This window comes from Aptenodytes forsteri, unplaced genomic scaffold, assembly GCF_000699145.1.
Source record: "Aptenodytes forsteri isolate BGI_AS27 unplaced genomic scaffold, ASM69914v1 Scaffold88, whole genome shotgun sequence".
NCBI lineage: Eukaryota > Metazoa > Chordata > Aves > Sphenisciformes > Spheniscidae > Aptenodytes > Aptenodytes forsteri.
Genome location: NW_008795948.1, coordinates 2,897,527 through 2,924,980, shown reverse-complemented (window position 1 = coordinate 2,924,980; position 27,454 = coordinate 2,897,527). Strand labels below are relative to the sequence as shown.

Here is a 27,454-nt window from a genome sequence, read left to right as displayed (position 1 = left end):
AAGCCTGTCTCTGATAGTAGGTTCTCAGGAAGAGCAGGACAAGCACACATGAACTCGGCTGAGTTGGACTTGATAATCTTAAAGGTCTTTTCCAACCTAAACAATTCTATGATTCTATGAGTGCATCCTACTGGCTTCCAGCAGCCTGTAGCTCAGGGATTTCTGAATCAAGGTGGCATCCTTGTGTTCAATAATCCTCCGTGAACTTTTCTTGCATGGATGAAAACACGCGTGTCAGGAACTGATCAACTGCTTAAACATCAGCTACGCTTCTCCATACACCACAGTCATACCCTCTTCTCAAAACACGAGGTAAGAATTAGCAAATTCTACAAATATAGACTATACTAGCAACATTCAAAGGAATTTGCTTTCTGTCCAAGTTCATCAGCATAACTGAGAATGAAATGGGCCCGGGGAAAAAAAAAAATCTAAGATTGAATCCTCTGACTTTCAGCATCTAGTCTGGGGTTTTATTCAGTCTCCAGAACATCGCATAGCAGCACTCGAGATTCCTGGATGTCTGGGTGCCCAGAGTTGCTCTGCTTCCTTTCTGAAGACACAGAGCGCCTGACAGCCCAGACCTATCCGATACAGGCTTCACACATTCACTGTAAAGTCAGTGCTGGAAATACATATTTACTTTACACTGGCTAGCTTCATTGACCTGAATAACAGACTCTTTGTTTCTGCCAATAACACCACCTCAAAATTTAAGAACAATTGTGGGCAGTTTTGAGGATAACTAAATAAAGCTTGATTAAAAAAAAAAATCAATTAAATCAGCTGACAGTCCTCGTGTCCTTTTAGGTGAGTCAGATCCATGCTGCCTTGCAAGAGTTGCTGTACATAATCAGTTGGATTACATGTGGAGGTCTGCCAACCCTGTTATTTCAGTAGAGAAATAATCCTGCTTTAAATGCAAAGGAAATATGCTCAATTTCCCAATTCAAACACACAAATTTTGCTATTAACAAATACAGCTTGTTCTAACAGAGGTTCGGACAATTATCTTCACTTCTCTGCATATAAACACCCTAGACTCACTGGGCTGTTTTATATACAAGTTTCCTTGCAAGGTGACAAATGTTTGATCAACAGTTATCTTTTTGATACACTGTATATTAGATTATACAGGATTCACTGTCAACTTAGGAACATGGGATATTTAAAATGTCTATGTAGATATTGAGAATAAAATTAATGTCAACCAGTATACAGAAGGAAATGTTAAATCTCACTACTGAAAGTTTAAAACTAAACATCAGGCATCATTATTAAACCATAAGGTTTAATAAGCTGTAGCTACTTCCACAGTTCATTTCCTTTCTGCTGAAGTATCTGTAACTCGTCATTGGATCCAAGCAAGGGCTGTGCTCATATGCAAAAAAGAATTTCTCCCTCTGCTTTTGTTATTCAGAAGCCGCAGGTAAAGAGATCTTCTGCAATCCACCCTGACAGCGGCAGTGCGCTTCCTTCTCAGAGGCTTCAGAAAACACTGAATTTAAGAAAGGCACATGTTGAGGTTTCACCTGCTTTTACTCTTTTTGGCATAGTATCACAGGAAGGCAATCTAGCCTTGAAAACACGAGGAATGTTTTTCTGCCAGTGGCTGTAGTCACTGGCAGAAAAACAAGGCAAGTCCTTAAGATGTATTCTGCTTGTTACAAGCAGTAGTAGAAATTTACTCTGCCTATTGCAAAACCAATAAACGTATTTTACTCTACTGCCAATATACAAGGTGCAGAAATTACTTCTTCAAAGATCTGAGGCTAGATGTCCATTTAAAAGCTAATTTGGCTGAACAGAGGACAGGACCACAAAAACCCAGGTGCACTGACCTCTCACATTCTCCAAGCCTGCTTTATTAACTTTGCTCCTATTCTGACTAGAATTTTAAATTGTCTGTTTTCAGGGAACAGCATCGTTGTTATTGCCAGCCTGTGCTTCAGTTCATGCTCTGAACAGAGCATAAACAGCTGTCTTCACAGAGCTGCCACCATAAGAACATGATGCAGTACGGGAATGCAATTTGCATCCTCCTGCTTTCACAGTGCTGAGCTGAGTTCAGCACACCAAAGTCCGCAGATCTGCTCTGACACATCAGCACTGAGAAACCAACACAGATATATAACAAATATCACTGGTACTCCTTTACTGCAAAAGTTTTAAATCAACTCAAAGGTTTTAAGCACAGCCATCTTGGAAAAACTAACCAGTTTTCCCCCAATCACTGTGCACACTTTAAAAGCATGAGAGTTTTGCAAGCCCCCCCATTCTTTAACACACTGACAACTGGTATACTGCATTTGATTTCTAGTCAGTGATACAGAAAGGTTTCAGCGTACTTAAAATGGTATGAGCCTCTGATTCTGCACCACCTGATCTGCAATCTGCTTGATTCTGCACCACCAAAATCCATAGGGACCCTGCCATCAATTGTAACGGTCCAGAAACAAGCACCAGGCAAGCAGAGGGCTCTGAAGAAAGGGAGTACTGCAAAATCCCAAGTTTGCTCACCTCTGAAAATCTCTGTATAGCAGCCTCAAATGTATATATAGTATAGGTAATATTTTATCACAAGAATGTTCACTGTCACAGGCATCTAATTAAGTATCTATACCAGATGATATGCTTTGTATACTTACTAGGCATATTACAGTAGTTTGGCAGAAATGGTTCAAATGTCTTAGTTTAAAAGGAACAGAGATAACACTACTATATAATTACGCACTGGTAGATGTATAAAATACCAATGCTGACGTTTTATATCTAAAACAAAAATCAACATAAGCACCTTCCTTAGGTATTAATTAAAACATTCAAAGTCATCATTTGCTGCTCCACCTTACCAAAACCTAAAAAAGAACCCTTACTGCTTTTGCTCTGAGAGTCTCCACAATCTCTATTGTTTTCGAAGTTGCCAGCCACCAACAGGACACCAAAGATTTTCCTAGCTGATAGATATTTTTCTCTGCTAGTTCCGATTTGATTATGTGGATCCACATAAATACAGACCTTATCATTGCCTTTAACAGGAGGGATGTTTTAGGATAATACAGCTTAAAAATTACCTGTAATCCTACAAAATCATCAGCTGTATATTTGGTGTTATTCCATGAGTTAAAATATTTAGTTGGCTAAAAAGTTATAGAACTTTACGGAGAAATTTACTGGGATGTGATCATATTCTGCAGTAAGATGTTGTTCTATATTCTTACACAGGCACACAACTGCAACACAAGATGCAACTATTTTAACAGAAGACTACTTGAATCTATTTTCATGCCTTAACTATTGGTGATGGAGACTGGAGAAAGACTCCGGGAAAAAAATGCTCCCTTTGTGCTGGGGACGAGCTCAAATATCTCATTCCATCTTCCCTTGTAGATTTCTGTGAACATTCTCACTGAGTAGGAATTCCAGCCTGATGAGTTAAAAAAATCTGTGATAACATGTCCAGGTTTCAGCAGGGATAGAGTTAATTTCCTTCCTAGTAGCTGGTACAGTGCTGTGTTTTGGATTTAGGACAAGAACGCAGTTGATAACACACCGATGTTTTAGTTGTTGCTAGGTAATGCTTACACTAGCCAAGGACTTTTCAGCTTCCCATGCTCTACTGACTGAGAAGGCTGGAGGTGCACAAGAAGCTGGGAGGGGGCACAGCCAAACTAATTGTACTGTGCATCACTTGCTTTGTATATTCTTTTATCATTGTTGTTATTATTATTATCTTCCCTTCCTTTTCTGTCCTATTAAACTGTCTTCATCTCAACCCATGAATTCTGCTTTTTTTCCCCCCAATTCTCTCCCCCGTCCCACTGGGGGGAGACAGGGGCATGAGCAAATGGCTGTGCGGTGTTTAGCTGCCTGCTGGGTTAAACCACAACATAACAAAAAAGAATAAAATCTAGACAGCTTAGTTACCTTTAAAAGTAATTTAATTATCCTATATGAACTGCACACTTATTTGTATCTGTTATTTTCACTCAAAGTATTTTTCATTCAAGAATATTACTAAAGGATCTTTTTGAGCCCAGTTCTTTCAAATATTCAAGTTCCTCAACATTCCTTCAATTCAGAGACTGTCAGAGATAAGATTTCACATTACATCTTAACCTGCTTAAATTTTTGCTCTGATAGACGCTACCTCACTAAGAACACTTTGCAAACTTTATCTGCTAGACAACTGAAATCACATTTCTTAATGCTCACTTGAAAGAATAAGTCTTAAAGTATATCAGAACTTTCCCAAAAATGAATCTGAGTCTTTTCATTTTCTGAAGTTTGCATTGAAAATTGTAGTTATTGAACAAACAAGCATTTTACTAATGTGTTTTCAACCCAAGCATTAAGTTCAGAGTAACTGAAAATTAAATGGACTAAGCAATAAACTGACTTCATTGATTTTCATTTTCCATGTTGTAAAATGTAAGGAGTAAGGAGAAAGTACAGATTATGAGAAGTATATTAGCTTTTAAATATTCTTTTGGCTTTAGTCAGCCAGTGGAATGCTGGTGAAAATTTCTGATAGCCATATATTGGGAATAAGGTATTTTAATGTAAACTTCATGGACTTTTTAAGCTTCAGTACCATTAAAGTTTTTTTCCCCCTCTAACTTCAGTTTTTCTCCTCAGTTCACGTTGTTGTTCTTTACTCAGTGTTTTATAAAACCATAATCACTCAAAAAAACCACCCCCAAACATGTAGAGTTGTCAATTCTGAGATTTCAATATCAATGTCACTAATGTACCAAAAAATAAAACTGTATCACTTCTAGACAGAAATACTAGGAAATCTTCAAGGGACACAAAAGGATGTGGTCTGGATATTCATAAAAGCTAACTTCAGAAGTAGGTTCCTCCCTGAACCATCCCCGACAGAGCTTGCATTCTCCCTCAGGAGATGCCTCACTTCTAATGCGTGAGAGGAGATTAATCTTGATAAACTTATCTATGTGAAATCTATTCTTACATCAAACCATCATCATGACATACAGGGAAGGCGATTAACAGGTGAAAATTGCACACAGGAAAGAAAAACTTCTGCTAAGTTGTCTCTAGAGATTTCTAGGAACAAAATTTGCAGTCGATATATAAATTCGAATTCTAAGAAAATAATATGGCTTATGGATTTAGAAAACAGTTTCTTTTAACACCCAGGTAAGACACCTTAAGGGTGAATATAAAGATCCTTTAAAGATACAGCTTGATTTCTCCAGTGAAACAGATCAGTCTTCTAAAGACCTCAACTCAGAAAAAAATATTTTGCTGCCCTTTATACTTAAGCTGAGCCAAAACCCACATCTCCAATGGTTACCGAGACTGAAGCACTGTGAAAAGAGATATATATAAAATGATCCATCCTGTAAAAACAGAACCACAATATGAAAAACTGATAGTCATTTCTATTAGATTAAGAATTATCTGAGTATTGCATCACAACATACTGAGAAAGTGTAATAAGCCTAGTTAAACAGAAACATTGATGCTAATTAGAAACAGGATCTCCCAAAAATAAACTGCAATTTTAGTATTTCAGGCATCATCCAACCATAAGGAAAATCTGAAATGTAATAAAATGATATTCAGAAAAAAAACCCCACTATCACAAAGATATGAAAAGTTCAGAAAACTCCCATGAAATGAAAAACTACATTTAGTTATTTCATGGGTATATCAGGCAGATGAGAGGAAAATGCAGTTTATGGTTAACATAACAAACGCATTTGTGTGTTCTTTTTTAGGCCTCTGATTTTCACTTCAGAAGAGAAGCAGTTACAACCATCTTTTATTACTTGCCTTATTTTTCTCAGCAGAGTGTGAAAAGGTCTGAAGAGTTCAGACATATCTTCTGGTTTATGGTCCAAGTTTAATGGTCCCTCGGAGTAGACAACAAGGCCACTGTAGTTCAAACACATGCACGAACACACAAAAAAAATTTCATTACACAGAGCAACTACTGAATGAGTCAGAAAAGCAACTGTACCTAAACATTAGAACTACACTCAAGTTACATAGTTATCTTATTTTTGTCTCATTCACCTGCAGTTAGAATTAAATGTTATTTAAAGCAACAGGAAAGAGATCCCCTCCCCTCTGTCCACCCCCCTAAAGCATGGGAGAAAAAGCAATGGAAGCATAAGAGGAAGAACATACATTTACTTCATTGCTGCGGCTGACCCATAAAAAAATAAAACAAGAAACTGATTATCAAGTAAGTTGGGGAAAGTCCGCTGTCTTGAGAGAGACTGCAAATGGCTTTTTCTTTCCAGTCTAAATAATTTCTAGGTAAGATAGTTGACTCTTGAGCTCCTATTTTTCTACCTCTAAGATAAATACAACCTGGTATTAACATGCGGTAAAAAAGAAAACATATCTGCTAAACCACATAAAACACATTTTGATAATGCCGTGCTTCTAAATCAACTCAGCACTTGCAGAAATTTCCCTGGAGAGAGGTTAGTTCATGATCCTGAAAGCCTCCGGGCACTTCACTGCAGATATCTCAATAGTTCCTCCTGGCCGAATCACTACTGCCCAAACCTGTCTGTGTGTCAGGGATTAAACAAAATTCACCACCTTCACCATTATCTGCTGCATCATACCGCACTGTGGCTGAGAGTGGATTCCACCCACACCAGGCACCACTCTGCTTAAAACTGTTTAATCCTCTGCCCACTGCAAAAACAATGTATGTTTCTCAAAGGCAAATGGATCATGCGTTCTCACACTCAAGATTACATATTTTAGCCAGACCATTTTGTTTTCCCCTTCCTGCCCTTACCTTGGGTAACTGAGAGCTGCCTGTATCTCAAAACTATGTTCCTTTTCTTACACTCAAATTACATGTTGCTTCAGAAAGTATTGTAGCTACTCTGCACCCAAATCATCCAGAGTAATGGGGACCCTCGGCTGACTAACAAGACTGTTGATGTCCTTTGCTCCCCGGCTGTTCGCTAGCGAGCACCCTGCCTGACCACAGAAGGCGCTCTCAGACACAGCAGCAAAGCTTATGTCACAAGTTATATGAATCCCACTGAGGTATTAAGAACAAGGACCACTTACACTCTGTTTACCACCTGGGAAATATTGCTCTTTTTCTTCTCTTTATAAAGCCAGAGTCTGGCTCACACCCTGGTACCAGGATAGTACCGTGGTCTCCCATCAGGCTGGAAGATGGCCATCAGAAAGTTCAGAATTGTCAAGTCAACAGAGGGTCCAAGAAATTTAACCAGTAAACTTGATCAACATTGCTTTGGGGACTGGGGTTTTCAGGGCAGGAACAGGGAAAGGGGAGCAGTGGAGAGAGAGAAAAAAGTTGCTTCTCTTGAGAGTCACCTTTTTTTTGTGGCTTAAGACAAATTATCCTGTTACCATGGTTACATACTTTTTTTTTTCCTAAGCTTTCTGAGCTTCAACAAGCAGGCTGCCATGAAGCGAAGTAGTTATTGCTGACTCACATACTAGTGTTCCGCCTAAAAAAAAAGTTACTTCTTTGCTGAGTAGAAGCTCGAGGCTGCTCTCACCGAACTTGTAACCGATACAAAATCACCATTCCCTTGGCAATTTTCCACTTCCCATAGAGCTTAACTCGCAGAAGAAATTAAAATAATAGAAGAGGGCTAGAGCATAACAAAAAAGATTATGAAATGGCCTGTGTATATATATGAACTTCGAAAGAGTTCTGAATCAAAGTTTGAATATAGTTGTACCACGGAAAGAATTAAAAATTGGAAAAAAGTGTGTCAATATTTCCTACTAGGTTCCAAGTTCATGACGCCTGTTAACACACTAGGCAATATAGGCTGTATAATGTGGACGGTAAACTGATGTCTGAAAAGAAACCTTAGACAAAAAAGACTCCGAAAAGTATTCCTTAAATCTTGGCTATTAGAATACCGAGGGGATCCAGCACTTCTCCTTGCTCCAGATCCATCCTTCTCATGAAGACACAACAGAGCAACAGCATGGCAACTTTGAGTTGCACCTGTCTTGTGTTTAAAGGCTTCTCCTTTCACAGTCCAAATAAAAGGCTTGCATTTCTTCCAGACAACACCATATCTGGATAGTGTGGTTATTCTGTGGAACTTCACATAGCAGTGATTTATTTTCAAATCACCAGATACTTTGGAGCAGTTAAACTTTTTTCACTTCTCCCTCTCTGTCCTTCTTTGTAATTTGGGATTGATATGGCATGTTTTCCAGAGAGCCCTTGGTTTTCCAGTTAGTCATGATGTATTTTTTTATTGTGTCTTCCAGCAGCTTCAAACCGAGTTCTCGTATTCCCATTGTCTTTTGATAATCAGATTACTACTGTTATTTTTTTTTTAGAATGACAGTTACAGACAATATCCTATTTAACAGGAACAATGGGCCACAGGGATTTCCTGAGGAGAAGCGTATTACACTCGGGATTTGAGGTTTCTTATTTCCCTCAATTATACTACTTATATTAGCTAACTTTCAAACATTCACAATGATAAAATATTAAAAATATGCTGGCTTTACTCCAGAGAAACTGCTGTCTTATTAAATCATGAAGACTCATTAGGAAAAACGCATCTGAGTTGTTCAATATTGCAAATACATATTAATATTTTCATTGAAAAAGATTAAGCTTAACTCAGAGGTCACAATGCAGTTTGCCATGACAATTCCTTTTGAACCTAGAGTCATTAAGAAAAATACACAATTCCTATTGAAAATTTTTGGTTTTCAAGACTTGTATCCTTAGGTCATTATTTTTGAGTGACACAAAATACCTGCTTTCAAAAAATATTTCTGACAACATGACATTCTATGGACTGATGTTCTTAATTTTTTAATTTCTTTCTGGAGGATGACTGATCAATCGTTCCAGGTTCCTGCCTTCTATATCTAGAGTTCTACCTTCTCTTTCCTTTTTCTCTCTTGATATTCTACAAAAAACTGGTAATGATTTAAAAAAACCGAACCACCCCAAAAAACCACAAAACAAAACATAATCCTCTTATTTGATTTTTTTAAATAAAGTACAAGCAAACTCAGGTGAAAGAAAATATGCCAAAATTCTGAACAAAATTTTTGAAATCTTCAATAAATCTTTAAGTGAGGCAGAGTGGAGAGTAGTTAAAAAAATTACTTACCATACAATGGCTAATCTTGGAATTGTAAACATTAAAGCCGGTTCATAGTCATCTATCATATCTTGAGTGAGGTATCCAAGCCTTAAGGCTCTAAGCAGAAGAATAAAATTAGTTAATAAGATCAAACTCTCGAAGAACACATTTCAATAGGAAAAAAATTGAAAAAATTAAGCTAAACCAAATTGATAGTATTTAACTCATGAACTATTTTTGTACAATTAAAACACTATGTATATAACTGACTGCTGTAGTCTCTGCTTTAAAAAAATATTAATATAAGAAAAAAAAAATCTTTAAACACTTAAAGCTTTTATAGCCATCCAAAACCAAAATAATTTTTATGCCATTTTCCCTTTTTATTTACTATTTCATGCCAAGCTTCAGCTTGTTACTGAAAACCACTAGTGCTTAGAGTTTTTCAACTAAGAGAAACATTTTTAAAGTAATAGGGGAAAGTATTTGGTTTCATTTTCAAATAAAACTTGCTATAATGATCTAGGTCAACCCCCCCCTAACTAACAAACCAAACTAAAAAAACCAGTTCTGTACAGCAACAATTATTGAAGTCTAAGGATTTAATATTTGGGGGACAGTTCATTGTCCTCTAATAACTTTTCAAATATCTTAAGCCCCTTTTAGACTAAAATCCAATTTATTTAGGTTTTTCACTTGGTTTCACTTAGGTTTTCCAGGTTTCTTCACCATTTCTTCATTTCCTCATAAGTTTAGTAACGTCCTCAAATTTCTTCTCCTATTTGTCTGTATCAGTGTGTAAGATAACACTCAAAACTGCACACTAGTCCTGCTGAGATCTGACCAGTCCCCAAAAGAATGGAAATAACTTTTTCTTATTCCTTGTCAGTACTTGTCTTGCCAATACTGCCGGTGGTGGACAGCAAAACGAACACAAAGCAAGCACTGCTTTGTACTAACGGTAGATGGACTCATTAGTGGGTGGCCCACTCTCACTCCCTGTTCCTTCCTACAGTCCACTGCCAGATTATCCAAAGCTGCAAATGAGAAACCATCTTTTTCCTCTTACTGGGCAAATCTGTGTATATGTAGTAGCTCTCTGACTGATGGAAGGTAATTCCTCCTACTTGTTGTGACCATTTTGAGTTGTAATCCTGTCTTAAAATGCCTGAAGCCTCTGATCTTGGTGTCATCTACAGATTGTAGCAGTATGCTCTGTACTCCTTCAGTCCTTAATGAAAGTATCGACCACACCAGACCCAGGGTCCTACTTCACAAGTTCTCCTAATATGACAGTAAAACCAACGCTTATTCCAAGTGTGTTTTACAGTCAATTGGTCTCTAATTTTCCACCTAGACTATGGTTCACTAGTTGCCTTTTGAGAACAGTGTTCCACTGCTCAAAATCTGACTAAAGCTGGGTATTTCACATACTATTCCCTTCTACTGCCTACCTGCTAGGCTAGTTACTCTGTCACAGGGGAAAAAACCAAAAGTTGTTCAACACAGTACATTCCAAACAGATTCACATTTTTCTTATCACCTTATACTCTTAAAAGAACTTATGAATTGCTGGATTATTTGGGTTTTTTTAACATCATCTCTTTATACATATAGAGTCAAGCTCCAATCCTCTAAGATTTTGAAGAGTCTTTCGCTAGGCTAGTTACTCTGTCACAGGGGAAAAAACCAAAAGTTGTTCAACACAGTACATTCCAAACAGATTCACATTTTTCTTATCACCTTATACTCTTAAAAGAACTTATGAATTGCTGGATTGTTTGGGTTTTTTTAACATCATCTCTTTATACATATAGAGTCAAGCTCCAATCCTCTAAGATTTTGAAGAGTCTTTCCAAGTTCTTCATGATAATCACTAGAGGCTCACAGATGATTTGAATCATCTCCCCATGTATTCTTGCATGAAACATTGTTAAGTCTTCATGTCTTAACTTTCCAAGTTCTTCATGATAATCACTAGAGGCTCACAGATGATTTGAATCATCTCCCCATGTATTCTTGCATGAAACATTGTTAAGTCTTCATGTCTTAAACAGATTTAGCTATTTAAATGCTTAGTCTTCATTTACCCATCTATAACTAGGCATACCAACAATAATGTTATTGTTGGATTATTAACTTTTGGGGTTTTTTTGCTAGAAAATAAAAAAGCATAGGCTTGTGCCTGGCAAGCATACTTAATGCTTTTTAACTTTGTACTTGGATACTTACTAGAAAAGCAAAATACGTGGTGTTTTACGATGCTTCTTAAAGACTACAGTTAAAATATTTCTACAAAAGCTCGGACTGTAAGTAAACACAGAAATGAAAATCTAGTACTTAACTAAAACGCTTACCTCTCCACAGTTTCACAGAAAAGTACTATTACCTCTTGCTGTACATAATATTCTTTTGGAGACTTCACAGGTACCATGGCCGACACATAACTACAAAGATTATAAAATAACGTACTACTATTTTACACGCTTTAACAAATCAGATTATAAATAAAAACAAACCTAGGACAAATCATCTTAGAAACCTAAACTTTCCTGTACCATTTTGTATTTATTTTGACAGCACTCACTATGAAAATTGTACAGTGTAAGAATCTATAAGAAATGCAGCCGATTTACTTATTGCAGATTGAGGCAGTGGAACTCAGTAGTAATTTAGAAATATAATTACACATATTTAGCAATCAAGAACTCCATACTGTGTGGCACAGGGAGGTAGGTCCTAGAAGGATCTTTACTGCCAAATCTTCAAGATAGAATAGTTTACTCTGCATTTCCTTAAGAAAAAAACTGAATAAAATGCACATTTTATCTAGAAAGGTTTTACCTGAAATTATATTAGTGAAATTCAGTTACCCAGCAGAGACAATTTAGGAGACTTAAAAGTTGGCCTCGTTTTTATGTGGAATTACATACAAAAGCAGTAATGCACAAGGTAAGAAACATTGGTAAAAGTAAGTGGTTTTCTGTCACCGTATTACTTAGTCATTTGTAAACTACAGGTAACACAGAAAGGGAAAAAGCTGTTTGCAAAACAATGGCAAAGAAAAATGCTGTATGTAGAGTTGGTATGAACAGGCCAGAAACTCTGCATCGGTGTCTGCACTCAAAGCCACACTCAAAAAACATGGTTTTAGCCAATGTTTTCAATTAAAATGTTTTTCAATGTAACAGTATAATGATGGTTTTTTGAATCAGAAAAAAATTGCTTACCTGAGTAAAATAATACAAGAGAATATGAATACTGAGGAAGGGCAAACAGTAATGGGAGACAAGACAGTCTAGGGATTATTCCAAGGAAAAATTTAAAACACTACCCAATCCTAAGAAACCTGTTCTGCTGAGGGTAGGAATGGCTGTGTTATATTGGATCCATAGATAATCTTGTCCAGTATCCTGTCTGTAACTATGCCCCCAGCACCACAAACATCAACAGATGTGCAGGAAGCTGGCTTAAATTCTGAAGCACAATGCAAGACTTGGTCAATGTGACCTTTGATGCAAATAAGCAGTTACCTTTCTCACCCCAAAAGCAGTTATTTTTATTTTTGCTACAAACCTCCAAGCAATTTTTCAATCACAAGTTTTTAAATCAGTGAGTTCCTGCAGTTAATTATGGTTTGTGTAAAAGCACTTCCTTCATCAGATTTCAATTTGCCTTCTTAAATTCACTGGGCCCATCTTGCTTGTATCTCTAAGCACAAGAGAACAAAGCCTCATAATCTCTAGACTATTTATCATCATACTTTTTTTTTAATGTCTCTTTATTTGTCGCCTTTCCTCCGACAAAGAAAACATTAAGCAAAGAGATTTATGGCTTCCTTTTGTGTCTTAGAAAACCTCCCTCAAATGCCATATGCCAGTATGCAAATGGAAGATTATAGTTTAGTTGAAGACAGCAAATGTTGATTGCTAAAAAGCTATTTAATTTTCTTTTCATTATTGCTACAAAGGAAGGAAAATATCTAACAATACAACAAATTACTGAAGAATTCAAATACCACGATAAACAAATTACATACTTTTTCCATAAAAAGAAAACAGAACAAAACAACCAACTTCCAAAAACCAATGAGCCACACAACAGCCGTAGTAGCCAAGCCAATGCTCACAACACATTTACTTTGGATCTTTTACCTTAATTCAAATTCAGCAAAAAGGATGTCAAAATGCTTGAGTGAATCTTTCATTTTTTCTGTGTAGAGGTTCAAATCCCTTAAGGCCTGGTCACGAATGATATTTCTAACTTCTTCTAGGCTTCGGGTCAGATCCTTGGCCAATGGCCTCATAGCCATACTCTCAATTTCACGATTCATAATAATTGAACCAGCAGCCAAACACTGTGAAATACATTAAGAGAGAAAATATTAATTTTTACAAAGTTACTTTTATGTTTAAAAAAAAGCACGAGATGTGGTATTTAATACTTTGAACAAGGGCAGTATTTAGCCCCAATTTGTTGGAAATTATTAAATAAGTGAAAGATTTAAGACTGATATGCTGAGAGTCATAAGCCTTCACATAAAAGGTTAGGGAGCACCTCAGCCAGGGAGACATGAGAACAGGTGGAGGTTCAAGTGCAAGAACCACAAAGCTAGCAGAAGAACTTAAAGCTCTTCTCCCACTAGTTAGGCAACAGGTATTGGTAGGATATATACACTATGTACGCAAGGATTGCTTGCGTAAGAGGGATGTGAATCCAGCTAAAGTATGATCAATGGACTGTTTGGATTCAGGCTAGACTGCTTGATTTTGTAAAATAAATCTATTCCTTACAAAAAGAACATAAATTCTGCAACCGTGATGCCTTTTGCAGCAAAACTGGTCACACTGGTTATCAGACTAGGGATCCAGCTAGACCAGCACCCTGCCTCCCACAGAAGCCATGAATATACTTTATAGGAAAGAACATAAAAACCAGGTCACAGAGTGATTCCTCCCTTTCAATTTCTGGAAAGCAGCTATTTAAGAGACTCCTTGCCCCGAGAGTTATACATGGACTCCCTCTGACCAGCTCACAAAGACATTAAAAGTAGATTTTTACTGTAACACATTAGTGAAACTTTTTTTAAATCTTGCTATTAAAACCAAGCTATTTAATAATCTCTGCTGCTGGCTTTATTCCTTTATGGATACATTTTGAAGACAACAAGCACTGATATAAATCATACTTGCTGTATTAATGGAAATATTTTTATTAACTGAAAATATACAAGGTTGTTCTAGTCGCAAAGTTCTCATTTTTTTTCTTTTCTTTTTTTTAATCTTCATTTGCAGGTCTGCATCCCTCCCCTCTTCCCTGCACTCCCCTGGATGGGAGGCGTTTCTGCAGCTCTGTATGGGGGACCTGCAATCCCAGCCCTTGCTCAGCAGCCTGATGCATTGATTTGTGTTTTAAGGGCACTCAGAGAAGATCATGTTTACCTCTTATCAGCCAAAGCAGTATTTGTTGGAAAGTATGGATAAGGCAAGTCTTACCTGTTGATAGGGACTCAGTCTGATAACTCAGAGTGATCGCACTGATGAGGACACATAAGTGTATATTCGTAACAGTCCATACAGTCTTCCTTACTACATGATTTTACAGGAGGACAGTGTCTACAGTAGTATGAGTTAGCATTACTTCACCACTGCATATGTTACTTTCTCTGAAACCAACAGGTCTCTCCAACCTGTTGGTTTGATTTGGAGACAGCGAAAGTTTAATTTGGAAAGAGTAAACGCATTAGCTTATGTAACACAAACAGTGAATAAAGGGAGACTTTTTTTTTCTCCTAGAAGATACTGGCTGTCTCAGTGATTCCCTCAAACATTTTCCACAATGCAAGGAGAAGCTACCACATTGGCTGGCATTTTTCCAGTTTGTTCATTGCTGTAATCACAGCTTGTTAGTCCCTTAAAGTAAGAAGGGATAACAGGATTCACAGGGATTCATTAGAGATGGTTGCAGGAAGAATTACCCCATGTTCTCCTACCTAACTACCAAGGAAGCACCATTAAGCCAATGTGTCAGATTCAGCGTTTTAAAACAAAGCATGGCATCACCTGGATGACGGCAGTGAAGGTCCCATGATAATGAGAAGAAAAATTGCTGCTGTTTTTGCCGAGGACAGGATTATAAAGCATTGACATATCAAATTCATTTTGTAAATTCTACCTGGGACTTCCCTGACTCAGAGGGGCCTACAATTAACAACTGTCAAAGACAGCTTCAGAAACAGAACATACGGAGGTATATTGAACTGACCAAGACAGGAACTATTGATGGAGAGCATGCACTTTAAAAAGAAAGGAGTAACTGACAGGGAAAAGAATAGATAACAACAGGACACAAAGGATTGCTTCAAATACAGGAGAGGCAAAGCCAAAAACGACAACACAACGTGCTGTTGTGTGGTGGGATGTCTAGACTACTCTCCCCTCAACCCTCAACAAATCCGTGGTGCTTAAAGTCACCTTCAGGCCAGCAGACCTGAAGACACTAAGTTTATCATTAATGATGCCACAATGGTTTTTTTTAGCCAACAGACATCAGTACTACTGAATAAGTATCCTACATATGACATCCTTTTTTCTGACACTTCAGGCTTCCCTTGGTTAAAATAATTCAAGCTTATTCACTACAAAAATCCCTTGTTCCTACAGGTTGCTGTAGAAGCAGGTCTTAGAGAAACCAGGTAAGAGAAGAAAAGTGGACTTCAGTGTTTTGCAGACACCATTATATTTTTAGCATACAAATGAAACAAGTGAATTATGTGCAACAAATGTCAGCTCAACAAAGTTATATATGTTTAGTATGAGTTATAGCATAATATAGCCATTAAAATAAAGTGACAGCATGCACTTATATTTGTTGGAGACAAACTTTTATCCTGATAAAATTCCTTTATATGTCTTTATTCATTTCTAAGATTTTTTCAAAGCATGAGATGCAAGATGGCCCATCAGGATAAAAAAAAAAAAACAAAACAAGAATATTAATCAGATGCTAATTCACAAAAGAATAGTTTTTAGAAGGTGGTCATAATGAGAGCAGACAATTATGAAAATAAACCAGTATGCTGTTAGCCCAACCAATACCAAAACCATAGTTAAAGAATCCCCTTCCACTGAGCATCTGGAGCAAGTTCTCAAAGATGTTTACCTTGCTCTGTAATTATATGTACCATTTTCAGAAAAGTCGCAAGATGTACTTTAAACTTCTGGCTTTATGCCACAAAAAATTTTCCATTAACCCCCAAAACAGAAATATGACAGACTTACTTCTGCTCCAAACCAAAGCTGTCCTGCAAGGTTGTCATGGCGTATTTCCTCTGGAAACTTAACACAAAAGTCTCGGTTGGCCCGTTCATGCGGAATGCATTCATCCATGATTTGATTTATGATGTTCAAAACATTATCCTGAAGCAAAATATAGGATAGCATATATACTGTTCCCGCAGATTTGTTCCACAAATTTTTTTCTAACTTTTAACAGAGTTTATTAGTGAGGCACCAACTAATTAAGTAAGATAGAAAATGCAGTATTTAACCCTTATGGTCATCACGCACACAAGGAGAACAAAGAGGAGAATACTGCATAGAAAGAAGAGTGGCAAACTTCACTTTTTCTAGTTTTCTTGGAGACTGTTTCTCAGATTCACTGCACTTAACTTTGGCTACTTTAGTGGGACTTCTGATGAGGAGGCACAATTTAAAGACCTTGTTACCTCCAGCTATCTATCTGTAAAATATCAGTAAATAAACTAGAAATACAAGTAAATTAGATTTCTCTCATTTCCTCTCACCAGCCCCAATGATACACACTTCATTCTTCTCAAAAAGAACGCCTGACGGAGTACCCTGGAGGCGTTAGAAATTGAGTTATATTGGGACCAGTGGGGTTGAATAGACTTAAACTCATCCTGGGAATCGAAAGCAGGTAGTTTTCACACTTGAGTCCCCAGTGGGCAAGGGCTGGCACACCTGCCTGCCATCTCACCCCCCGGCCATCCAGGAGGATAAGGGGACACTGCACAACTTAGTCTTAGTAACTGCTCTTATCTACATCTGGACCAAGACCAAGATCAAAGACCTATAACCAGCCTCTTGATATGCAGTAAATAATCTGCATTCATTTTTTTGAAAAGATAATTTTCACATACTCCTGCTGGGACCTGCATGGAATTTGATTAACATAATAAAGGTAGATTCAGAGCATGAAAAAGGCTGAGTGCTTTCATTAAAGATGTTTTGTCTGTCTCATGCTTCTTACACTATTTACAGAATTCATGTACTATTTAAACTATTTCAAACATAAAAACAAATCTGTCTGTATTGAACTGTTTAACAGACAGAATTGCTTTAAGTCTACACTTTACTGTTTTATTTCCCTCTGCATTTAAAAAATAATAGAAGACAGGAATTTTGAAGAAACCTGCCCCTTTTGTATGTTCCCCACTGAGAAAGACAAAACCTACTTTAGGTACAAAAAAAGATTCACATTTTCTGTAATTTCAGTGCAGACTGCTGTAACTGCTGTTGTCACAAAATAATCTTAACATTAATGCCATAACCACAGTTGTCTTCATCCAAAATAAATTAAGTATTGCAACACCTATTACATATTGGTATAAGGTACTTTGTGTCAACATTTAAAACATTTTTACATAAATGCATTTTTTGCAAGTCTGTCATGAGGTAACACATTTCATTTCAATAAAGTTGTTAAAAACAAACAACACCCCAAACATTTAAAACACACTGGCACACATAATATTCAACCATCTTCTCTAGAAACAAATCTGAAAGCCAAATGCTCTGTAGCTCCTCCGTGGCATCACAACACAGACCGTGGCCAACAGGTATGCGAAGAGACAAGAAAACAAAGCTAGATTCACCAACATATAAAATACTGAATTTTAGAGACACACCCCTTACTCTGCTGGGTATTAGCATACTGCCAGGATTAGTGGGACACCTGAATCCCTAGGAATCCAAAGAAATGCCCATAGTAGAAATTGAGGGGAAAACCATCCTCGCAATATTCCCTAGTGTAACTGCAAGGGGAACTTCAGTTCAAATCCTGGAAGAACACAGAACAGAGCTAAGATGCCCACACCACCCTGTTTTGGCACTGCTATCCTGAACCACTGGCTGAAGAACAAGCCAGACTGCCACCACCTCTCCTCTCCAGGATAAAATGGAGACAGTCAAGGAATCACATGCAAATTAGTATGACACTTTAGGGTGAGAAAAAACAGACTAATAGCAAGTTTCCTATTTTTCTTCCTTCCATTTCTTAATTCCTGATATTGAGTATACATCATTATTTAGCTAGATCCAGCTGGGGAACCAAAATATTTTGAAAGTAGGTCCCATAAGGAAATCAACTCCTAAACCACTTAGTTCCTACCCAAAGTTACAGAGCAAAGAATCAAACTGAGGATTAAAGCATTTAAATTGTAGAAGGGCATGAGTCACTCATGATGTATTTCAAATCAGTTATTACTGATCTATTTTGAGACCAGGTGCTTTGCCTGTAGCTCCCACTTTATCACCAGAGCAATACACGTTGGCACATTAGGATGAAAAGGCAGATTCCTGTTTTCAGGGAATGAATAAAAGTTTGCAAAGATCTTTTAGCATTGGAGAGATGCAGTGGTAAAAAGTAGTCCTGCCAGTTAAATTTTACAAAAGCTGATGGAAGTCAAAGAAATACTAAGGCAGGGAACTCTGAGAAGAATTATATTTGAATCTGATTACGTCAGATTTTAAATAATCCAATACCATTTTAAATTGGAATATCACGTCCTAAAATATTTTACTTGCCACCAAAACCTGAATATGGGAAAATGAAATTTTCAATCTCTTGCTTTTTTTTTTCCTAAAAAGCTACACAGAATAGGATGAGACCCATATTGAAATGCTTTCCTCCCAGATTTTTTTTTTTTACTTTAATGCATTATTTTTCAAATGATCTTATTTTTAATCCAATACCATTTTAAATTGGAATATCACGTCCTAAAATATTTTACTTGCCACCAAAACCTGAATATGGGAAAATGAAATTTTCAATCTCTTGCTTTTTTTTTTCCTAAAAAGCTACACAGAATAGGATGAGACCCATATTGAAATGCTTTCCTCCCAGATTTTTTTTTTTTACTTTAATGCATTATTTTTCAAATGCAATCTTATTTTACAGCAGCTACAAGACAGACTGCATTCCCTTTTTATAATCATGTACATACTTACTCAAAATTCCTGGTATATCAAAGAAAGTTTTATGCAAACGGAGTAAAGCAGCAGGACTCATACCTGGCCAAGCAACTGTTCTGTATTTTCATTCTGTTTTTCTAATCATTATACCTGTAAAAAAGTACTAAGATTGTCTAAATCATCTCAGGAGGTAATTACTATAAGCATAATGAAATTTTGTACCTTAATGCACTTAAATATTGTAACTGAAAGCAATAGAATAAAGATGATTAAACTTTTTACAAAACAAGTATCATACTATTTTTTCAGTATACCATTTGTTTACCACCTGACATTTAATATTCTTCCTTGTTTCTTCAATATTCCTATAATCTCTAGATGCTTCAGCTCCAGAGCACCCAAGATCTACCAATACATCTCCATGTATGCCACACTTCATGAGTCAGTTTAAAAAAAAAGTTTTGTTACTTGTGCAGTACTAGTAAGGTAAAGCATAGGTAATTAGAATTTTCATATACACTTTCCAATGGAGATAAATCACAATAGCTCAATCTCTGGACTAGTAGCAGTTGTTTGTAGAGAGTTGCCTGGCTTCACAGAGGCAGCTGGTCATTCTGTCAAAAAACTAAGTGAAAGAGACCATTACAAAGATGAGCATCTTCTCCTGCATACTGTAGTGGTGATACTGGAAGATTAAGGAAAGAATAGTTGATGGAACTTTGCCATTTAGTGTATAAAAGCTGAAAGAATTCTACAAGGTGAATTGTTTTTGCTGTTTCAAGATGTGCAATTTCCCAAATTCTCTGACTTTCTACTGGGTTTATTTTATCTTACTGCAGAAAAAAAAAACCCAAAACAATTCTCCATCACTTTCCTTCCCTCTTCCATTCCTTCTTCTTATGACACCCAGAGCAGAGTAACCAAAATAGGAAATCTGGAATACTTGCTCCCATAATGATTTCAAATCTCAGCTGCTTTGAAACTGGAAGGATGCCAGCCAATTTAGACAGACTATACAATGCATTGTAAGCAAATTAGTCTTTTCTTTAAAAGAGCTTCAAGAAACATTCAATTTAGTTAATTACTGCATTCTGCTTTGTAAGCTAAGAATGAATGGGTTTGGATACATGGTAGCATTGAGGTTTTGCTTTAATTTAAGCAACAGAAATCAATTAGTTGGAATTGAAGTAGTAAATCCTTCACTTGATCCATCTTTCTACATAAAAGCCTCTGGATTTTAATGTATCCTTTGGTGGCTTTATCTGTTACCTTTTGGTTCATTTGCATACCGGGATGAGCACAGTTTTGTTTCAGCTGCTCTGTTTAGGCTCTCCAGCAGCACAACAGGCAGCCGCTGCAGAGATTCTGCTTTGGGATTTACTCCAAGTTCCTCATTTCCTGGAAAACAGAGCTCAGTGTTTCATGTAACAGAAAGCACTTATATTTTATTTTGATAGGAAAGATAATGAGTGGTAGTGAGACAATGTATGTAGCTAGCCACAGTAGAGGACAAAAAGTTGGTTTATTTTTGGCCCAGCAGTAATTGGCCATATACTCAATAATCAGAGCATAAAGCTAACAGCAACTGCCGCATTAGCTTTCTGAATAGGTACAAAAAGAAAAGCCAGTAACTTCATCTTACTTATGCTCTAAAACGTATGTTTAGATCAGCAAAAGGCAGACTTATCTACCCTTTCATGCACGTCCTTGATAAAAATCTATGCTGCTCTTCCATGCTATTAAAGTCAACATGACCTTCTTGAGGTCTTTTGCAAGATTTCTTTAGAGGAAGATGACTTCCCATGTTGTTCAGTACCTCTTTAATACCCATTTTTTGAATTATCACTAAAATCTAGTCAAGGTAACGCAGTCTCTGATAATATCACCATGAGTTTAATAGATGGTATTTTAGCCTCTTCGTTTAAATATATCCTTCACATTTTTAATTTCTTTTTCTGGCTTAATGTTAAGTTGCAGACCTCCTTCAACATCACATTTATGACAAACAGAAGCAACTGATGAAGACAAAGTAAGGCCAAACATAAAGGAAGATTTTTGTTGCAATTAAAGCAATTAGCTAGTAGTCAGGTTTTCATGGGTTACTTTCATTAACAGAAGAAACCAATAATAAGGTGACATACTCTTTGATGTAAGTAACAGAATTTCAAAAGACACCCAAAAGTCCTGGCTTCAGAACCCAGCAGACTCTCTACAGGCGGCCGTTTCACCCATCAGATATCCAAAGTCTCTCTCTAGCTAGCAACAAGTTCCACCGCTTTCCCTCCAGCCCGTCTTGCACAGACCCCAAAGGCCATGCTTTCTCTTGCCTGGTCAGCTATTTGGCTATTTCCCACTGCCAACTTCTAGAGGCTCCACTTCCTGAAAGTAACTTAGGATTTTTCTATGTATGAACTTTGTGCAGTAGCTCCTAGTTTAACCTAGCCCGCTATAGAGTGGTACCAAAATTCCTCACAAATTAAAGGCAACTTGGATCTCTAGCAATTTAAATGCTGTATCGCCCCTGCCCAGCAACAATGATTGTTGCAGTTTGTGTTGAACTGCAACGTCAAAGCTTCTCTTCCTGAACTGTCTTGCTAGTGTACCCTCATGAGGGCACTAAACACTCCAAATACCACAGATTTATTAATGGAAATTTTTATCTTACCTCCTGCATATATTCAAAATTTATTATGCATAGACTGAATAATTACATTTCCCCAAGTGGAGCAATTGTTACATATAAAAAGTGGTGAACGCTGGCGTACCAATTTTCAAACAAAAGAGGTCACAGATATTTCAGCACAGCTTCCAATAAAAATGGTTTTTTAACAAAGATGCTGTATTTATTTATTGGCTAAAATGACATTTTTCACTAAGCCAGTGTGCACTCTTTTGACAAATTACGTTTAAATTTAGCTTACATCTGTTCTGAGTGTGTCTGTCTCTAACACAAAGACCTAATCATGGAATTCATTTCCCTCTTTTGTTACTACCCACCCAAATATAGCTCTCAGTTAAAAAAAAAAGAGGAATCCCCATTTACAGAAGGGCAGTTTATAACTAACACCAACTTGAGAGACTACATTAAGTACAGCATTGTTAGAGGGCATCATCCTCTCTCTGCAGAAAAGAGCATTTTCAGATCTCAAAAAATCTAAGTGTTCCTGAGACTACCACAAAAAAAAAGTTTTAGTCCTCCACACCAAAAAGCTATTAACTAATATTAGACACGACTGCCTTTATTGAAATGACGTATACCCAAACTTGTACTGGAAGACTGTTTTCAGTACAGAGCTTTTCAGCCAAGCCTCCCTTTATCAGTAAGAGATAATTTAAGAACTTGGTCCACAGTGAATCAAAATATTACTGGATAGACATCATGGACACAGACATGCTCTTACAGTAGTGTATACATACTTAAGCCTTTTTCATAAAGACTCTAAAATGTTTGTCTTATATTAAAAGACGTTTGAAAATAATCTAGCAAGTAACCTGGTACACTAACATCCCCTTTTACATAGTTTCATAGCAACAGAAGAATGAGACACATTCGGTTTGAACATGGGTATCTGCTGCAATAAACATAAAATGGGCTTTTTCCTCACCAGTACCAGGCAACTGCCTTCCTACCATGGTACAGCGATCTCGGAACTGCCCTAAAATGTACTTCAAGATTTTCCAAGCACTAAAGAATTTCAGCCTGGCACAGAGCTGGGACCGCCTTCTTCATATCGCTCCAAAGCTGCTCCACAGCTGAGGCCACGAGCAGAACAGAGGCAATGTCTCATGACTTACTGCCACCTTTGCTTTGCCTTCCCCTACTGCAGAGCATGAAAGCATCCTGAATCCCCAACACATTCAGTGCTGAGCTGGCATGGGACCAGCTTTCCTCCCTATGGTTCTTTGCTGCAAATTCCCTGACCTGCAGTGCACTGCCTTTTCAATCCACTCTGCCCATAGTCTTAGATAATAGGCAGTTTCTCCGAATGACCTATTTGATCCGTATGAGCAAGTGAAAACACATGAAAAAGCTTGTTAACATGCGAAACTACAATTTAAGACTACAGTAGTACACACTATTACGATCCTTTTTTCAAAGAAAAAATATTTTACAATATTAATCACTCCCTACATAAGATCAAATATGAATCCAAAATGCAGAAAGGAAATAAAATTCTTGTTAGTGGATAGAGTTTTACTGATAGCCCAACTTATGGTCAAGCATTTTATATTTTCTAGCCATCATGCAAAGCATTCTAAAGTGAAAAATAAAGTGACCAAAAGTTTCCCAACAACTATGAAGAAAAGCTGTTAAACAGACAAGATTTAAGAAGACACAATTATTTTATTTACTATTTAGAAATGTTTATTGCTGCACATTTGTTTTCTACTTAGTGATCATTCCATTGATCACTTAAAATTTCTGGGGAAAAAGGTAAATGTAAAATCTGCAGTTGTAGCCTGAGTCCCAACAGAAGAAAAATCAACTTTTCTGATACTTGCAGGCTATTTAGTGTATTTAACACAGTTATACTCAAGTTCTTTTTCTTCATTCACAGTGCTTTGAAGTACAGTAAAAACATATGAAGGAGTTGACAAGCCTGCGTGTTTTCAAAAGAAATGTTACCAGCTTTCACTCCGTTGCACACCCAAACAGCAAACAGGTACCTGACATCAACTGTTTGAAGATGTCAGGCAGCACAGAGAAGACATCCATTAGAGCAATGCAACTCACAAGTAATCATTACTAGGAGTAATGAAATGACAAATGTTGTAATCAATTATAAAACACCTGAAGTGGAGATGAAACGCCACAGGAAAAAAAAACTTACAAGCTCTATTATCACAGATAAACAGTACAGCAGACATGCATTATCTGGAATTTAAGGTTAATCTTGACAACATCACTTAAATAAAAAATGCTTTTTTACAGTTTCACTTTCTTTTCTAAACTGGCACTATTCCCCACTTAAATTAAATTGGAAAAGATTGTATAAAAGAGAGAATAATTTTCTTTGAACAAGGCTTGGCTCGCTCTCCCATCAGTCAACTGCCCAATCCTTCTGGCATGAATTTCTGGCTTTCCTACATCTGCATCAAGTCTCAGACATAGACCTTATGAGAACTTCTCTAGAGCCTACCAGCTCTGTTATATTTTAGAAAAAGCCTGACAAACAGGTACAATTCAGAAAAATAGCCTGATTCCCTCCTCACCACAGATCACTGAGTAACACCCAAGCGTTCCGATATAACTGAATGGGCTAGAGAGGATCTGCTTTTGGTTCCTACTTTTTTCCTCTACTGTTAAAAATATCTTTATCTACTACAGTTTCTAAACTTCAGGAACATGAAGGCTTCTTTCAGTCAACTTCTTCCCTCTATCTCAGTAATTACCCTGCTGTCTCCTTCATTGACCTCCACTAACTTAAGTAATATAATGTCTCAAGGGTTGCAAATTAAGCAGGCTAGAAAGACTTGGCCATTACTTCAGATAAAAGTACTCCTGGCTCAATCCACACTATTTAACCTTTATATTAATTAACAAAGTAACATCAGGAATAGATTCTCGCCAACTTCTAACCAACCATTAGGTTTCAGAATCCAACAGGGAGTTTCTTGCAGCTTTAGTCTAACTTGTCTCGTTTAATGAGATCTATTTCTGCATAATTCTACAAGAAAATGTTGTTCGATGGACAGATGCAATCAAACATGAAAACATCGCACCTCTGAACTACCTCATTGTTCACAGTGATTATGGTACATACTCCCAGTTTGCTCTTGTCAAGAATGTTAATGAATACAATTAGTACTTCTTAGATAACTCACTGCCAATCCACTATGACATTATTATGAGTTACTTAACAGCTCTTCACGGATACCTTCTTCATCAAGGGATGCTCATTAATGCTGACTATCTTTTTAAAAATTGCTCTCTTCAGCATGGATACAATTCAGATAAAGCACAGAATAAAAGAGCATGTTTTTTTTTTTTCCTTATTCTTATACCACTGAAACTTATCAGATAATAGGAGACACCTTCAGATAAGTTTCTTTTACACCTGAAATAGAAAGCCACTTTTCATCAAAGATGGGCAGCAAACGGCATAAGGCCGTTTTGCAGTGTAAGAGCTAGGCAGCAAGGCCAACTTGAGAAGTCAGCCCCTTATCTCACCTACCTTGCAGCTTTTGTTCCTGTCTCCAGGCTGTCACAGGCTGTCTCACCAGCACTCTCGACTTACTTGTACAGGGGGCATATGTGAATGGTTTCAGTACGCTGATCCACAGTAACCCAGGTCATTTCGCTGTTAAAAGTTCACAGAATGACTCTGCAAATACGTGTATCTGTACAGCTGCAGATGTGGTTTCCTAGAGGTCTAAAGCTGACCACAGCTTATTTAAACTGGCTGTGCATAAGAATCTATACACCCACCCCTCTCTCTCCACTCCTATCTGCGGACACTGTTCCAGCTGTACGTCAGCACTTCCATGCCATCATGCATCCACATGGACAGTGAATCAACGTGATCATTTGGCTGAGCTACAGCAACCCTACCAAAGCCTCCTCTACAACCAGGCTTCCAGGTGATCCCACCCACTCCATGGCTGTTCACTCACTGCTGGAACACGAGACAGGCTTCTTAGAGCACATGGACTAGTGCTGGAAGGAAGGACGGACAGACAAGGCTGCCTCTTTTGATGGCAGCAGAGTCTCAAAACACTTTAAGCTAATGGGAAGCTGTGCTTTGAGGGGGTGCGATGCTGAAGTGTGCAGATAGGAACAAGAACAGTGTAAATTTGGAATGGAAAACCTTTAAATTTACACTGCCAATGGACCATGGAATTATGCCTAAGGAACCATGTGTGATAACACAGAAATACATGTCTGTGCAGATTTTTTTATTAAAAAAAAATCAAAGTTTGAGTATGGGCAAACAAGACAATCAGGTATCCAAGCAGTAAAGCTAAGAGATTTACTGAAACTAAAATGTTAATAACATTTCTAGCAAGTGCCCAAGGGTTTGCTTGAATCAAAGACTGGGCAATCCGCAGGCACAGCTGCTAAAGTTATCATAGGACTCTGATCAAAACAATGCAGATTTACATAAATATTTTTTTCTGAAATCACTCTATGCATTTTCATTAATACAGTTATAAAACCTACCAGTGTTAATCCACAGCACTGGTAGATTTAAAAGCCTTTACCTGCTAGGAGAGAGAAAACACACTTTGCATTAAAAAAACAAAATCTGATTTCACCGAATAGAGTTAATTGAAGTTCTGCAACTGTAGACAAAAGACAGGCCAATATGGTATTATACCGCCAACAAAGAATTATATCCAACGATACTTCAACTCAAAACTGCAGAGCCCAAAACACTGGAGACCTCTATTCTAACACAGAGTGTTCAGGCCTAGGATCATTTCTACTAACTTTGTATTTTAAATGGTCTCCTAAAAATTTACATAAAGATAATGCTGCCTTCCTTGTTGAACAATGCCCTCAATTTTATTTTCTCAATTATAAAATGAGATACTTTTAGACTCTTATTCACATTGCAGAATAAGCCAGACAACCAAATATGTTAATTAGATTTACTGAGAGAACTCTTCACATTCCAGCTACAGGTTTAAATTATTTTCCAGTCAAATTTGTGAAATCCCTACGGAGGACAACAGTACAAATAAGAAACAGGGCTGACACTGAGGCCAGAGGTTTGTAGGAATGTGTGAAAATGGAAAATGTTTTAATCCCAGTTGTCACGCAAGGCAAAAGTAGACATGACTCTGCAAGCCTGCTAGAATTCATCCTTGTTTATTTATTGGTTGGATGGTCACATCCAGAGGGCAGTGGTCAATGGCTCAATGTCCAGACGGAAATCAGTGACGAGCAGTGTCCCGCAGGGGTCCATATTGGGACCGGTACTGTTTAATATCTTCATCAATGACACAGACAGTGGGATCGAGTGCACCCTCAGCAAGTTTGCAGATGACACCAAACTGAGTGGTGTGGTCGACACACCAGAGGGACGGGATGGCATCCAGAGGGACCTGGACAAGCTTGAGAAGTGGGCCCCTGTGAACCTCATGAGGTTCAACAAGGCCAAGTGCAAGGTCCTGCACCTGGGTCGGGGCAACCCC

At 37.4% G+C, this 27,454-nt stretch overlaps 1 protein-coding gene across 3 annotated transcripts in view; it reads right to left on the bottom strand.

The window, feature by feature from the left end:
* The window catches only part of ZFYVE28 (zinc finger FYVE-type containing 28), a 79,251-nt gene that overhangs the window by 42,342 nt on the left and 9,455 nt on the right, over positions 1-27,454 (bottom strand). For all 3 annotated transcript variants that reach the window (XM_019473680.1, XM_009285397.2, XM_009285399.2), the window contains exons 2-6: positions 16,382-16,519; positions 13,256-13,458; positions 11,459-11,548; positions 9,129-9,218; positions 5,803-5,904 (exon numbers count right to left, since the gene is read on the bottom strand). In XM_019473680.1, coding sequence (XP_019329225.1) covers positions 5,803-5,904; positions 9,129-9,218; positions 11,459-11,548; positions 13,256-13,458; positions 16,382-16,489 — 593 coding nt within the window. In that variant the 5' untranslated portion in view covers positions 16,490-16,519. The remainder of the gene's footprint in view (positions 1-5,802; positions 5,905-9,128; positions 9,219-11,458; positions 11,549-13,255; positions 13,459-16,381; positions 16,520-27,454) is intronic.